General features: G+C 42.1%; 1 protein-coding gene across 8 annotated transcripts; it reads right to left on the reverse strand.

Moving 5' to 3' along the window:
- Positions 1–112: 112 nt before the first annotated feature.
- On the reverse strand, positions 113–9,098 carry LOC109903874 (heterogeneous nuclear ribonucleoprotein Q). Of its 8 annotated transcripts, none has more exons than XM_020500870.2 (12): positions 8,892–9,098; positions 7,222–7,381; positions 6,337–6,455; positions 6,122–6,229; positions 5,892–6,005; positions 5,479–5,655; positions 5,235–5,370; positions 4,383–4,588; positions 4,018–4,167; positions 3,797–3,918; positions 3,240–3,610; positions 113–1,426 (listed from the first exon to the last, which is right to left on the reverse strand). In XM_020500870.2, exons 2-12 carry the CDS (start codon positions 7,367–7,369, stop codon positions 1,398–1,400), a joined length of 1,680 nt encoding a protein of 559 aa, XP_020356459.1. In that variant the 5' UTR covers positions 7,370–7,381; positions 8,892–9,098; the 3' UTR covers positions 113–1,397. The 8 variants fall into 8 exon arrangements, with proteins under 8 accessions (XP_020356459.1, XP_020356461.1, XP_031644247.1 ...); XM_020500872.2 differs by having other exon boundaries at positions 113–1,423; positions 3,267–3,610; positions 8,892–9,071; XM_031788387.1 differs by having other exon boundaries at positions 113–1,423; positions 8,892–9,049.
- Positions 9,099–16,066: the final 6,968 nt, after the last annotated feature.

Here is a 16,066-nt window from a genome sequence, read left to right on the forward strand (position 1 = left end):
TCAGAAAGCTATTAAAAAAAGCTATAAACCCAGGGTATTTACACTATAATCAGTGCATAAAATGTGTGACATGGTTTAACAAGATGTCATACAGAGAGTAAGACACAGATAGAAATCAAAAACTTTATTACAAAAATAAGTTACACTCACCTCCATTTTACAGTATAAAACAATTTATTTGCAGGAATGCAAAAACGTGGTTGGCCACCAACAATAGTTTAAAACTGCTAACATTTTTTCAAAAGGTGGTTGTAATTATTTTATTGAGGGAGTTAACAGTGTACAAAACCGGATGAATAGTTCAGTCTCCTTTTCGCTATACATGGAATACGAATAACAGCTGCAGTATCCCTTTTACCACTGTATGATCACGACCCCCTTCAAAACAGCTACAGGCACACATGCTCGCTGGCTGGGCAGTATGGCAATTCCTTTTTAATCAAAAGACTTGATTACATAGTAGCTGGCTTAGAGTTAGAGGGATCATTCAAGATGTCACATGATTGGGATATTTATTTTACAGTAAAGGGGGTGGTACTGAACATAATTCTGATCTATTCTAAAAACAATAAAAAAAATCATTGGGAGTGGCAAAGGGACACTGCAGGGCTTTTTCAAAGGCAGTTGACACCCTTCTTGATGTTCAAGCCTTTACAAAAGTAACATTTTCCAAACTATACAACCAGTAACTACAATAATCTGAAGAAGCAAGGTGGCTTATTCAGTTCAAAATAGGATAAAAGCAGGGCTTGTTCAGGCTCATCATATGAGATTATTTTTGCATGCCCAGTTTGACTGTTTGCCATGTCAGAGCTGCAGCAAGTCCTTTCGGTTGTGCTGCTGCTCTTGTGCATATTTTGTAGGAAACAAGCCCTGCTTTCATCAATATAGTTTCCCTATTTACAGTACAGGCCGGGTAGTTTAATCCTCTGTACTGAGGTAGTTAACCAACCCTTTAAAAAAGACAAGTTCTGAAAAGAACCACTTTCCTGGAATGCCTGACTTATCCATGCCAGGTGGTTACACCTAAAACCTGCAAATGTTCTCTTCAAACATCCAAATCAAACGATTAAGATTAACAGGGATATTCCAACAATAAAAATTGTGATTAGCACAAAAATATACAATAGCATCAAGCTCCTTTGAGCCACTTCAAACTAAGAAACTTAAAAAGTGCAAATTCTTCAATAATTATTTAAAATGGCATTTTTTGGGGGGTGTGGGCATACAGGGGGAGGCAAGTTTTTCTAAATAATCCGCTGATTGTTTAGGTGGCAGTTTGGGGGAGATGCTTCTGTAAGGCTGGAATATTGGACCATTTTGCTGACTTTTCCATCCGTATCCATTGCAGCTTCTGGTGTAACCCAACACAGTAAGTCAGTCTTCATAGTGACAGGTCAGGACCGGCCTCGACCCCTTTTCCCTGCTGACCAAGCAAATAGAGACAGAATTGGAATGGAATTCAAAATAATAATAAAAAACAAATCACAACACAGAACATAAACATGACTAATGACATCCAATCATGTAAAATTACATTTAAAAAAAATAAAAATAGATTAGGGTGACCCTAAATCTGCAGAGGAGCAGACCTTTCAGTTGGTGCTCTGAAAGGTGACACCTGTCAAGGTTTCGACCTAAGGTCAAAAGTCAGGTGTGTTTTCAAATGTTACGCATACATACCCATCACTAATACCCATCACTAATTTGAGGAAGTCTTCTAAAGACATGGACAGAAATAAATAAAAATATCAAACATGTCCAGTCAGATCTTCGCAGTAAACTATCAGCGTAACCAGAGTTAATCCAGGATAGAATAGATCTATTTCATCATTTGGACACTGAAAGCCAAATACATATCTGTACATTGAAAATTACCAATTGAATGGGAGGCTCAGCTTTCAAAAGACAAGGAATAAAATGGTGACGTCTGCAGACCTGCCAACATTGAATCATTTTTACAAGTACCACTTCAGCGTGGCGGCGGCACCCCCAGCTCCCATTACAGCACGCGTCGACACCCACACTGCTCAAATCATAGACAAATGCGCCTCTTTTGTTTTGTTGCTAATGTTGGCAGAAGACTGGCTCAGTAGGAATGGTAGACTAGACTGTTATGGGTACTTGGTAAGTGGCTGCTCTTCAGAAGATAACTAGAAATATGTTTAAATGTACAAAATCAGGGCTCTCCCTAGGATTTTCTGACAAGGTGGTGCTGATGTAGGCTGGGTAGGGGGTGGTCCAGAGGAAGTTAGAGGATTTATCATTTTTGAAAAACCTGTAACTGCTATTTCCTGAAACATAGCCTTAAAGTACATCAAACAATGTAGTCAACAGAAGTCTTGTTTGATCCTAAAATATAAAAAAATCTGTTAAATTTAGGGGGTTGATTATTCTAATTAATAGGTGTCTTTGTGTGGATAGTCTAGTGAAAGTGTAAAACGGGCTTAATTCGGTCGGACTACTGGCTGCCATTCATTCAACATACCTTGGTCATTGGCGAACAAACCTATTAGCACGTCATTATCAGCCTACTGTTGACAGCTATATTTAGAGGACAGACCAAGAACTGACTAATTAACATAGGCCTACTACACTTGAACATAACTTTCTGTGAAGGACGGTATTAGCGTAACAGTTCTCTCTGCTATGTCTATTGCCATCCACACAGCGAACTACCAAAAACACTTCACCGTTTCCTTGCTCATCAATGCGCTCGCGCCTACTACCTTTGCAGAGATCAAAGCATGTGCGACCAAGAAAGTGTTCTTGCTAAACGCTGTAACTAACACATACAATTCTGGAAAATGTAGTCGGCAAACAGTTCGTTCTCCATTTTCCCCTCACACATCAGTAGTATCAATGGATGAAGTGGATTGGTTCAGTTGTCAAAAACCACAATGTGCCAACTAGAAGCCCATTTATTTTAGGGTTGTTTTTTGTACCAGCGTACTTTGACATCAAATTGCATGCATGGTACGCAAGATACATGCCTGTTGGCATGTCTGCATCTATATGATTCCTTACTTTCAAGGCCTATATTTTACACAGAATGCAAATTGCGAACTACGGTCAATTTATGCCATAAGGAAGAAATGAATGCAGGCTGAAAACATTAGTTTAAGGTTATTCAAGTGTGCGTCTGGGGGGGGGGGGTGGTAAGTCCTGCCCAAATAGTATGTTTGCATTTTTGTGTAGCTGATAGCAACCATTTGCCAACACATCTAGTCCCTATTTACCCAGTGCCCCTTTGGTCCCCTGCACACCTCTGCTCGATCCAGGGCCACTTCCACCTCGCTGAGAAAAGCCACCCACTCTGCCCCTGGGTGTGGCAGCTCCACGGCCCCGGGAGGATAGGGTGGCACCACCACGGGCTCCGCCTCGGGCTCCTCCTCGTCCTCGGCTGGGAGCTTGGAAGTCCTCATAGCCGTAGTAGGGGTCTTCATAGCCACCCCGGTAGTTGTGGTAGTCGTAGCCATAGTAATCGTAGTAATCTTCATAGCCGTAGTAGTCATGGGGGTAAGAGTAGCCTCCTCGGCCGCCACCTCGTCCCCTGCCTCTTGTGGGAGGTGGCATGTGAGGTGGGCCGTAGTAATAGTAATCGTCATACCTGGGGAGAGGATATGCACTTGTTTAGTAACCGTAAAGGACGCATTTGCGCTTGTTAGATCACGTTAACTTTTCTATTCAATCATTCAAAAGAAATCAATGGTGAAAGGCCGCCCAACAACGCAACTATAATTTTGACCCGTATTTGCAGGTCTCAGGTAATTGAAAATCAATTGTCTTTGCTTACATTTGTGTCTTAGCCGCTTGTCTCTGGGCTTTGCGTTCTTTCCTCTTCTGGTCAGGTGGCTTTGCAAAGACTATTTCAATGTGCTCTCCCTCCAGGTCTTTCCCATTCAGGTCGGCCAAAGCCTGTCAAAAGAGGCAAGTTGAATAACTACACAAAAAACAGCCATTGTTACCAGTTTTGTGATACATTGGTGAGAGTAATATAAAGACTCCAGCATGTACCTTGACTGCGCCGTCTCTCTCCTCAAAGTGGATGAAGGCGTAGTCTTTCAGCTTCTTCACCCGCTCCAACTTGCCAAAATGACTGAAGGCCTTTTCAAGTATTTCCTCCGTTACAGTGCTCGCAAGGTTTCGGACAAACAGCACTTTCACCTGGAAGGAAAATGGTAGTGGCTTATCAATTACACTTAAAGTCTGTGTCTCTGTCCTGTCTCATACACTGGTGGTTACTTCCATTCTTACTCCCTGGTAAACAACATCGAAATCAAATCAATGTTAACTCAGAAATATTTCAAGTTTAATGGATGGACAATAAAAAAACTATTTATCACAGGCGAAATGAGTCCTGTTAACTTTGTTCCACTTACCTTGGCCATGACCTCAGGATCAGGGTCTTCTATGGGGTCAGCCCACTCCACAGTCACCACGTTCGCCCACACCTTGACCTTGCCACTCATCAGCCGGCGGCGGGCCTGAGCGGCAGTTTTGTGGTCTTCATATTCCAAGAAGCAAAAGCCTCTGTTCTTTTTCTTGTCTTCTGGCTGATGGTACAGTATGACATCGTTAAGACCCTCTGTTGAAAGAGAGGCAGAAGGGGAAAGGCATAAAAAGGTATCCTAGCTGAACAGTGACCAGTGCACAAGAAAGCTTGCTCCATCTCCATGCAAAATGCTAAGCAAAAAGGAATGGAACAGAGTTACTCTAGAGAGTACCTTACTAAAACAGTTGGCAGCAGAACAAAATATCACACATTCATGGAATGTTTCCTTCGGTTTAGTCAAAACATTTAGTGTCCCCTTTCTTTGACACAGCTGTTCTCTTTGGACAAGTCTTGAGACCATGGATTTGTGCCTAGTTAAGTGCAAAGTGTCCAGTCAGATCTTAGCGGTAAACTATCAGCGTAACCAGAGTTACTCCAGGATAGAATAGATGTATTTCATCATTTAGACACTGAACCCTGACATTGGAAATGAGCAATTAAACTGTTGAGCAAATATAGCCCAGATTTACATAGCATACCATACATAAACCCAAACTCAGACTAAATGCAATCTAACACACTAGCGGTTGATCATGATTGCTGCATTCAGTAACATAAGGCAATGTTTAAACACGGTTGTCAAAGTAAATATAAATCTTTGTCAAGACCGAATATGACTGGCCAAGCAAAATGTCAATTTGTCCCAGAAGATCATTCAACAAAAAGAGGTGCTGCTTACCCGTGACTTTGGCAAATTCTTCCACAATCTGCTCTTTTGTTTTACTCTTGGGGATGGAGCCAACGAATAGTCTATTATTGGCCACAGAGATGCACACACCAATGTGTTTGCCGGGTCGAATTTCATTGTTGTTACACTGTGGAAAGAGAGGAGTGGGTATGAGAGAGTGCATGACATGTCATGATTGGGTGGGCTAAATTCTCCATTCCTATCATGAGAGAGGATTTCAACAAGTGGTACATACCAGCTTGACAGCCTCCTGCGCCGCCTCTTTAGTGCAGAAAGTGACAAAGGCGTAACCTCTGTTCAGGCCACTGAGGGGGTCCATCATCAGACGCAGGTCCCAAATGGGCCCGGCTTTCTCAAACAGAGGGACCAGCTCATCCTCAAATAGATCTCTAGGGATCTTGCCAACAAAAATCTGAGATGAAAGCAAAATTAGGTTAACTTGGTGTGAAAGAAACATTGGGCCATTGTTACGCAATAAATCCCCAAAATACAGTCAGATCTTAGCAGTAAAACGGCACAATCTGAGTTACTCCAGGAAAAATGACACATTTTCATTATTTGGACAGAATGCAGAAACACTATCATACACACTTAAGTAAACTATAACACACTAATCAAATACACCATTGAATTATTGTAGAGACATACCTCTGTACCAATTGTGGGCTGTGCCCCTGTGTGAGCAGAATCTGGAGGGGGGCCTCCATACTTCCGCTGACCTGTTGTTACATCGAGCGTATAGCCAGTTCTCTCCAGCAGGGCCTGTTTATTGAAATAACATGATTGAAGTCAAACGCCTTCCAGAGAACAACTGCACAGTATATGATAATGATGACATGTCTCCATTATCACTTCAAGAATGTTCATTAAAACCGTACTTTGATTTTGGCCTCATCTGGTCCTTTATTGGAGTCTGAGACTTTGGTACCCTGTTTCTCCCTCTGTCTATATGTCTTCATAACTCCACAAAGAAAGGCACTTTTGTTCTGCCGATGAAAGAAAAATCTGTACACTTTAGAGGGCGAAATGGTAGCATTTGATTTCAAGACGTGATCCCATATGCAATCAATCCACCATCCCTCGCCTTACATACCTGAACATGTGAGAGGTCGCTGTCCTTGAACTGCAACAGAACTTGCAGAGCACCTTCTTCGTTGAACTCTTTCAGAGCCTCAATCGCTCTATCATCTAGGTCACTGTGTGATACCAAACCTGAGGGACATCAAAAAAACATTGGTTACTAGCAGGAACAGAACTACGGGATGACATCTTTTCAAACGGGTCTAGCCACAATGCATGTTTGGGGGTATCAAAGTTAACTTATTTCTGTGACTTCTTTACGGATTGCTTAAATTTGAATAATTTGCATAACATAATCAGAGAAAAGGAACCATCTCAGGAGACCGATATTTTAAAATGGACAAAGTGCATTGAGTAAAAGCACTTTCTTCAACCTCTGCAGAACTCATCACAACAGACGTGATGTTTTAACTTGATATGGCAGTCCTGTGCACTGTACGCCCCTAATGAGCTTGTGCACATTCTGCTCTTGGAGGGCCCATCACCTGTCCCAGCCACCGACAGCTGCTGCCATTGTTGCTGCATGTGCCCATCTGGCTGCACTCTCTGCCTGAGACTTTCCAGAGACCTCCGCTGAACTGTGGCCTAACTCTTTGCTCATCTGTGCTGATACACTTTAATTATTGAGAACACAAAGTGTCCGTGACACCAGTGCTCTGCCCAGATATACCTTTAAGACAATGGACATGTACCAAAAACATTTATTTCACATCGATATTGGTGGTGTATGAATTCTCTTTTGTCCATTACACTGCAGTACCCATTTTGGTAGGAAACCACAAAAAGTTGCTTGAGGATCCCAATTCCCACATTCAAAGTTAATGTAAAATATGACAGCACATGCAATAGCAAAAGTATAATTTGTGTACGAATATGCTAGATATTCAATGTGCCTTACCTGCTATGTAAATTTCATCTAGTTTTTCAGCAACTTTCTGTGGTAAACCAGCTTCTAATAAAGTCTGGAAGTGTTCAGAATGGGTAACTGCAGCAGTGGTGTCCATTGGTTCTTCTGGACCATTTCCATTAATATGTTCTGTGGCCATGTCTCCAGAAATCTGTGCAAATGCAATGAGCCAAATTAATCCTGGTTCAAGTGCAAGACTGTTGATAGCTTTTTGGGGGGGAGGTGTCATGTGCAACAGGCACACATGTGGGTTCATGTGGTCCATTAAGAGTGGAATCAGGTCACATTTCAATTACGATATTGGAATTTGCAAGTCTGTATCAATTTTGAAAATGCTGACACCCAATAAAAGTATCAATTGCTATGTATGATAACTGCATACCTTATACTTATTTTCGTTTGCATGTGCAATGTATGAGGAGAGTTAGCATAGGCTACATGGTGAAATGTGTACACGTAATGACACATTTCCCGCCTTTGACTGTGTTAGAATAACAACTTTGCACAACACTATGGCTGCTAACATTACGTTAATCTCCCGCTGCGTACAATGGCATGGCCTGATTGCTAAATTATAAATTAGCCTACTGATTGCAGACTTCAGCACTAACTAGCTAGCTGATACACGTGTTCCTTCGGTAGAGTACCGCGACAGAGTTTCTAAGCCAGCCGTTTCCGGTAACTAATAAGGCAGTCCGCAAGTATTTGTGCAGGAGCAAATTACATGGTGTGGTAGACTAACGTTACATCTATCTAGTTAAACATTTTGATAACGTGTCGCAAACCACTGATAGCAAATTTGGCTAGTTAGGGAAAAGGAAGCAGTCTAACGCGAAGCCATTTCAGTTTGTGCTCATGCAAAAAGTATTAATTGCAGCCAACTAACGTAACGTTTGCGAACTAGCTAACGGTTACCCAATTCTCTAGCTAAACCTGACATGCAACATCGTTACGTTTTCATATTTAACTTAATAATTTAGCTAGCTATAACCACAAGTGTTCAGACATTGTTAGCCAACGTCACCTAGCTGCGTTATCCATAACGTTAGCTACCCAGCAGCCAGCTAAATAATAGCACGCCAAGTTAAATAATCACGGTCCTCCAACCCTGTCAAGTCACAATAACAAACCTAGCTAGTTATCCATACTAGCTAGGCAGCGTTAGCGGAGTGACGACCAAATGTTCTGCTAGCCAAATTGGTTACGCTAAACTAACGTTAGTTTTGATTCAACTCGCGAACTATCTGACAAAGGCAATTATCTCGAAGTTTACACGCTCAGAGGTTAGCTCCCTGGTTGGCTGGTTCAGTTAGGTAGTGACAACGATCAAGTCATTCATGATGTAGCATAATTATCCCACTTGGCTGAGTTAACTAGCGACACCATTAAAACCGCGAAAGCTCATATATAGTTTGATGGTTGACTTAATTCGGCTCGACATGTCCATATGTGGAGCAGAGAGAGGCCTTGTAGTATGGTAACTAGCTAGCTTCGTGGTTTGTCAACGTGCCGCCACATAGGGAGAGTCCATTTTCAAAAAGCCGGTCTGGAGAACCCGTCCCAACCACCCGTTTCCACATTGTTTGAAACGCCACACGCTCAACTACTTTAGCTATAAATTGTGCTATGATCACGTGACCAGTTAGTAGTATTCATCATACCTGCCGATGGATCACCAACTTGTATGGTGTTGATTATTTCGGAAGGAAATTTTGATAATTACAAGAGGAAAAGTGTACAACTCCCGGCACTAGTTCGGCTCCACTCATTCACTCTTGAGGATGTAAAATGGCTGCCACGTTCACGCTGCGAGTTTTGTCTCGTCAATGGGGTTTCTTAGACACCCATGCACGGGCTTGCCTTCTATGCCTTTACTCTACAGTAGATTGGGAAATGATTTGTATGTAGTGCTACAGTGATATTTTGCCTCTGATTTTGCATCAAATGGCTTGAATGACAAGAGAGAGGCGAGGATTAAAACTCAACATTTCTGTAAAGATAGCTTTTGAACAATAGGCTATCATAACAATGTTCAGCACCTTAGCCTAAAGTATTGTTAGAATTCTAAATATTTGTTAACAGGATATCAGTCTTTTTATGTTTTGGGTCCATTCAGGAAGTTTTGGAATTTAAAAATATCCAATGAAATTTAAATTGTGGAACTTTACAGTTCTTGAATTAAAATTTGAAACTATTCCTGAAATGCCAGATTTTACATTTAATAAACCTTAACCCTTTTCAAATATTTTATAAACTGGTTGGCTGTTCTTGAGACCATTGTGATGGGCTAACTTTATTACAATTTTTTAGACATAACTAGTTTCTCAAATAGTGTCTCAGTTATGTTTTTACACAGTTCAGATTCTATTGAATTCCACTGAATATTTTAGAAGAACAATCAGGCACACTGATTTGTGCAAACCCCTGAGGCGTAGAGGCCGGTATTGTTCTCTCAGTCAAACTGTCCTGGTAAATCAGCATGGGTTTTAATCCCCAGTGCACACTGAAAATGTTGCAAAACGGAAAACACCTGTTTCTTATTGGACAAGTTCAGTCTGTTTTCTTCAGTTTGGTGCCTATAATGAATATGACCCTGCTTCTAGTGAGTTGAAATCATCATTGGTTGAGAGAGAGCCGTAGTAAAGAAACACCCTTGAAAATGCCTTTTTCCACCACAGCGTGTCACCCTCTTCATTGGCTTGTTTCATACACTTATGATGTGAACAAAGAACTTCAACAAAACAAACAACCAGGCCTATACAGTGTTCACAAAACCCAGTATAGTTTGAGTAGATGAGGATTTGCGGATGAACAGCTTTGATAGTCATTGGTTCTAAAAAAATATTTAAAAAACCTGCTGAACTGGCACTTGTGAGCACATGCTGGATTTATGCTTTTCACTCCTCCGACAGACCTTTTCTCAGTAAGGCTAATGCTTGGCTTTATCAAATTTTTATCCTAGCCTCTATCCTATCAAGATTGCATGATACTCCACCACAATCTTATCACTTACTGTTGCTATGAGGAGTTGGCTCGAATGCCCAGAGTTTCATATTTTACCAGAGCAATTTTTAGCATGACCTTTCCTCATTCATAAGCTATGGAGCATGAGCAAAGGGCATGACCAATGTCATTATGCAGTGCCCTTGTCATTCATGAGCTCTAGGATCACCATTTGAGGAAGACAGGACCCTAATGATAGGTTTGTACCTAATTTATTCACTTGGCAGACAGAAGCCTTATGGATAAAGGAGCCGTCATTGTAAAATATGCCATTTTTTCTGAATATGTCACACTCATAATCAATTTCCGTTGCTGGAAGGGGTGGTTGGAAGGACTTTCTGAGCTTCATAAATATGCACATAGGCCCACTATATGCCCCCACACCGCAGTGCTTTATCGACAGGTAAAGCTGAGCTTGGTGACCTGACTCTACAGCAATCATATCCGAAAACTCTCCATATCTCCTAGGGTTTGCTTTCCACCGTCCCTCTGGAATGGGAATCCTTGCACAGATAGAGCTAAGCATAAGTTTGTACTACCGTAGGTATAACATTGTTTTATACTCTAGTTATTACAAAGCATTAGTTACACTAATTATTAACAACTGCAGCATTGTTATTCAATTACAAAAGTATACAATTCTCCATCAGCTGTTTAGTTTTGTCATTTACGAACTGTTTATATTGTGTATGACAAGCTAAAAGTATGACTGTTTGGACAGTTTAGGATGGTACCTACGAATTAGGGCTGAGAATTGCCAGAGATCTCACTATACGATATTTTCACGATACCAATAGGATATGTATTGCAATTATCACGATTCTTATGGGTTGAGATTCGATACTGTGATATTTGCGATTCGATGTTCCAAACATATTGCTCACGATATGTCTGCTGCAGACGGACGACAAAGAGACATGCGAAAACGGGTTTTGATCAGTCATGGAAATAAAAGGGCTGAAAATAATTTGTCTCCCTGTTTAAAAAGAAGATGGAGAACAAGCTACACTACATGACCAAAAATATGTGGGCACCTGCTCGCCGAACATCTCATTCCAAAGTCATGGACGTTTAAATATGGAGTAGGTCCATTCTTTGTTGCTATAACAGCCTCCACTCTTCTGGGAAGGCTTTCCACTAGATGTTGGAACATTGATGCGGGGACTTGCTTCCATTCAGCCGCAGAGCATTAGTGAGGTCGGGCACTGATGTTGCGCCATTAGTCAGTGTTCCAATTCATCCCAAAGGTTGAGGTCAGGGCTCTTTGCAGGTCAGTCAAGTTCTTCCACATCGATCTCAACAGATAATTTCAGTAGTGACCTCACTTTGTGCACAGGGGAATTGCCATGCTGAAACAGGAAAGGGCCTTCCCCAAACTGTTACCACAAAGTTGGAAGCACAGAAATGTCTAGAATGTTATTGTATGCTGTAGCGTTAAGATTTCCCTTCACTGGAACTAAGGGGCCTAGACCAAACAATGAAAAACAGCCCCAGACCAATATTCCTCCTCCACCAAACTTTGCAGTGGGCACTATGCAGTCGGGCAGATAGCATTCTTCTGGCAATACGCCAAACTCAGATTCGGCCGTCGGATTGCCAGATGGTGAAGTTTGATTCATCACTCCAGAGAATGTGTTTCCATTGCTCCAGAGTCCAATGGAGGTGAGCATTACACCACTCCAGCTGACGCATGGCATTGCGCATGTTGATCTTAGACTTGTGTGCGGCTGCTCGGCCATGGAAACCTATTTCACGAAGCTCCTGAGAAACAGTTATTGTGCTGACATTGCATCCAGAGGCAGTTTGGAAGTCGGTAATGAATGTTGCCACCGAGGACAGACTAATTTTAAGCTCTACGTGCCTCAGACGTCCCGTTCTGTGAGCTTTTGTGGCCTACCACTTTACAGCTGAGTCGTTGTTTCTCCTAGATATTTCCACTTCACAATAACAGCACTTACAGTTGACTGGGGCAGCTCTAGTAGGGCAGAAATTTGATGAACTGACTTGTTGGAAAGGTGGCATCCCATGACAGTGCCACGTTGAAAGTCACGGAGATCTTCAGTAAGGCCATTCTACTGCCAATGTTTGTTTATGGAGATTGCATGGCTGTGTGCTCGATTTTATACACCTGTTAGCAACTGGTGTGGCTGAAATAGCCGAATCCACTAATTTGAAGGGGTGTCTACATACTTTTGTATATATAGCGTATGAAGGGAAAATACTGGAGTTTTGGTGCAGGTACAGCAAACTAGCGCAAAACTAATATTCCGATATTGTATAAACGATACGATACAATATATCGTGAAAAATATCGATTTTGCCCCCCCATCACTACTATGAACAAGTCATTTGTGTAGAGAAAGTAAGTGATTAACTATTTTCAAGTATTGTAGGATAAATAGATTTGATTAATATGTTTTCCCCCTATGCTATGGGCTTGCTATATCATTAATCATTACTCTCCTCATCTTACAGTTTAGGCTGTGCATTTGTAATTTAAATGATGATTTGGCAGAAGGGCTTTAGTTCTTTTAGTTTCTGTTCAAGTCCCCTTTGATCTTTTACATTAGATTAAAAAACATAATAAATAGCATGAAAGTCAAAGAGTTCCTTGAAAGTTGTCAGCTCTATTATGTGTAATGAGCGTGTTGGCTCTGATATGCATTACTCTAGCTCTCGAGAACCCAAGGCAGTGCATTACTCTTGCTCTCGAGAACCCAAGGCATTAACAAGGCATTCTGCTTCATCCCAAAGGTTCTCAGCTATAAGCACAGTTTACCGTTGGGATCATGTGAACTACGATCCCAATGCTCTGTTTTAACATTTAGAAACGTCAATAATCATTGCTTGCGATACGGCTTTTGAAACATGTAACTTATTTTTTCATAACAGCGAGAAAGAATCTTTCAAATAAAAAATATACATTTATTGTAGCAGGTTTGCACAGATCCATCCAACCAAATCTCGCTTAGGGCCCCCAAAAGGCTAGAGCCTGCATATGGCTGTGTGCCTCCAGCCAAGGAACTACACTTACACACAGGTGTTCAAGCACGTTAGATAGCTCATTAGCACAGGTGGTCGTCTCTGTCTTCCGTAAACAAGCGCTGCAACATGGAGATATGGCAGTGTGGGAAAACTAACCCTAACTCTATAAAGGTGTGTAGTAATTGAACTTTTAGTTTAAAAAATATATATTTCTCAGTGATATGAAAGATATGTTCCTTGTGTTTCCAAAACCGCACCGCAAGCGTTGCGTGTTAATGCTCAGAATGCGCGTAGGGACTCTTAACAAAACTCTTCCAGACAGAAGATACCTTCATGAGTAGACACTAAAGGTAACTATTGTCCACGAGAGGGCTATGCATTACTCCAGCTTTTTGGCCAATGGAGTAATGTACTGTATGTGCTATGCATTAACAGTTTTTCTACCAACCAATAAGAATAATACATCTACAAGACCCTGCTAGGTAAAGTCCCCCCTTATCTCAGCTCGCTGGTCACCATAGCAGCACCCACCTGTAGCACTCGCTCCAGCAGGTATATCTCTCTGGTCACCCCCAAAACCAATTCTTCCTTTGGCCGCCTCTCCTTCCAGTTCTCTGCTGCTGATGACTGGAACAAACTACAAAAATCTCTGAAACTGGAAACACTTATCTCCCTCACTAGCTTTAAGCACCAGCTGTCAGAGCAGCTCACAGATTACTGCAGCTGTACACAGCCCATCTATAATTTAGCCAAAAACAACTACCTCTTTCCAACTGTATTTATTTATTTTGCTCCTTTGCACCCCATTATTTCTATCTCTACTTTGCACATTCTTCCACTGCAAATCAACCATTCCAGTGTTTTACTTGCTACACTGCTCAAAAAAATAAAGGGAACACTTAAACAACACAATGTAAATCCAAGTCAATCACACTTCTGTGAAATCAAACTGTCCACTTAGGAAGCAACACTGATTGACAATAAATTTCACATGCTGTTGTGCAAATGGAATAGACAACAGGTGGAATTTATAGGCAATTAGCAAGACACCCCCAATAAAGCAGTGGTTCTGCAGGTGGTGACCACAGACCATTTCTCAGGTCCTATGCTTCCTGGCTGATGTTTTGGTCACTTTTGAATGCTGGCGGTGCTTTCACTCTAGTGGTAGCATGAGACGGAGTCTACAACCCACACAAGTGGCTCAGGTAGTGCAGCACATCCAGGATGGCACATCAATGCAAGCTGTGGCAAGAAGGTTTGCTGTGTCTGTCAGCGTAGTGTCCAGAGCATGGAGGCGCTACCAGGAGACAGGCCAGTACATCAGGAGACGTGGAGGAGGCCGCAAGAGGGCAACAACCCAGCAGCAGGACCGCTACCTCCGCCTTTGTGCAAGGAGGAGCAGGAGGAGCACTGCCAGAGCCCTGCAAAATGACCTCCAGCAGGCCACAATTATGCATGTGTCTGCTCAAACGGTCAGAAACAGACTCCATGAGGGTGGTATGAGGGCCCGACATCCACAGGTGGGGGTTGTGCTTACAGCCCAACACCGTGCAGGATGTTTGGCATTTGCCAGAGAACACCAAGATTGGCAAATTCGCCACTGGCGCCCTGTGCTCTTCACAGATGAAAGCAGGTTCACACTGAGCACATGTGACAGACGTGACAGAGTCTGGAGACGCCATGGAGAACGTTCTGTTGCCTGCAACATCCTCCAGCATGACCGGTTTGGCAGTGGGTCAGTCATGGTGTGGGGTGGCATTTCTTTGGGGGGCCGCACAGCCCTCCATGTGCTCGCCAGAGGTAGCCTGACTGCCATTAGGTACCGAGATGAGATCCTCAGATCCCTTGTGAGACCATATGCTGGTGCGGTTGGCCCTGGGTTCCTCCTAATGCAAGACAATGCTAGACCTCATGTGGCTGGAGTGTGTCAGCAGTTCCTGCAAGAGGAAGGCATTGATGCTATGGACTGGCCTGCCAGACTGTTCAGGAGTTGGCGGATGCTTTAGTCCAGGTCTGGGAGGAGATCCCTCAGGAGACCATCCGCCACCTCATCAGGAGCATGCCCAAGCGTTGTAGGGAGGTCATACAGGCATGTGGAGGCCACACACACTACTGAGCCTCATTTTGACTTGTTTTAAGGACATTACATCAAAGTTGGATCAGCCTGTAGTGTGGTTTTCCACTTGAATTTTGAGTGTGACTCCAAATCCAGACCTCCATGGGTTGATACATTTGATTTCCATTGATCATTTTTGTGTGATTGTGTTGTCAGCACATTCAACTATGTAAAGAAAAAAGTATTTAATAAGAATATTTAATTAATTCAGATCTAGGATGTATTATTTTAGTGTCCCTTTATTTTTTTGAGCAGTGTATATTGTATTTACTTCACCACCATGGCCTTTTTTTGCCTTTACCTCCCTTATCTCACCTCACTTGCTCACATTGTATATAGACTTATTTTTCTACTGTATTATTGACTGTATGTTTGTTTTACTCCATGTGTAACTCTGTGTTGTTGTACGTGTCGAACTGCTTTGCTTATCTTGGCCAGGTCGCAATTGTAAATGAGAACGTGTTCTCAAATTGCCTACCTGGTGAAATAAATAAATAAAATAATAAACTGAGAAAGTACATTGAAGGACAGCCCGAAGATACTGTACCATCCAGGCCATATTTGGGCCTGAAGCTGCATGACACATCATAAATTGATCCAAGTATTGAGTCATATTAACATATTGTTGACATTAATGTTCAAATCAAATCAAATCATATTTATTTATATAGCCCTTCGTACATCAGCTGATATCTCAAAGTGCTGTACAGAAACCCAGCCTAAAACCCCAAA

The sequence above is a fragment of the Oncorhynchus kisutch genome, linkage group LG14, assembly GCF_002021735.2.
Source record: "Oncorhynchus kisutch isolate 150728-3 linkage group LG14, Okis_V2, whole genome shotgun sequence".
Lineage (NCBI taxonomy): Eukaryota > Metazoa > Chordata > Actinopteri > Salmoniformes > Salmonidae > Oncorhynchus > Oncorhynchus kisutch.

Coding starts and splice junctions, on each gene's coding strand:
- LOC109903874 (XM_020500870.2), bottom strand. CDS start 7,369: ATGGCCACAGAACATATTAATGGAAATGGTCCAGAAGAACCAATGGAC. Junction 6,230..6,336: donor GCGACCTCTCACATGTTCAG/GTATGTAAGGCG, acceptor TTTCATCGGCAG/AACAAAAGTGCCTTTCTTTG. Junction 6,006..6,121: donor CAGATGAGGCCAAAATCAAA/GTACGGTTTTAA, acceptor TTCAATAAACAG/GCCCTGCTGGAGAGAACTGG.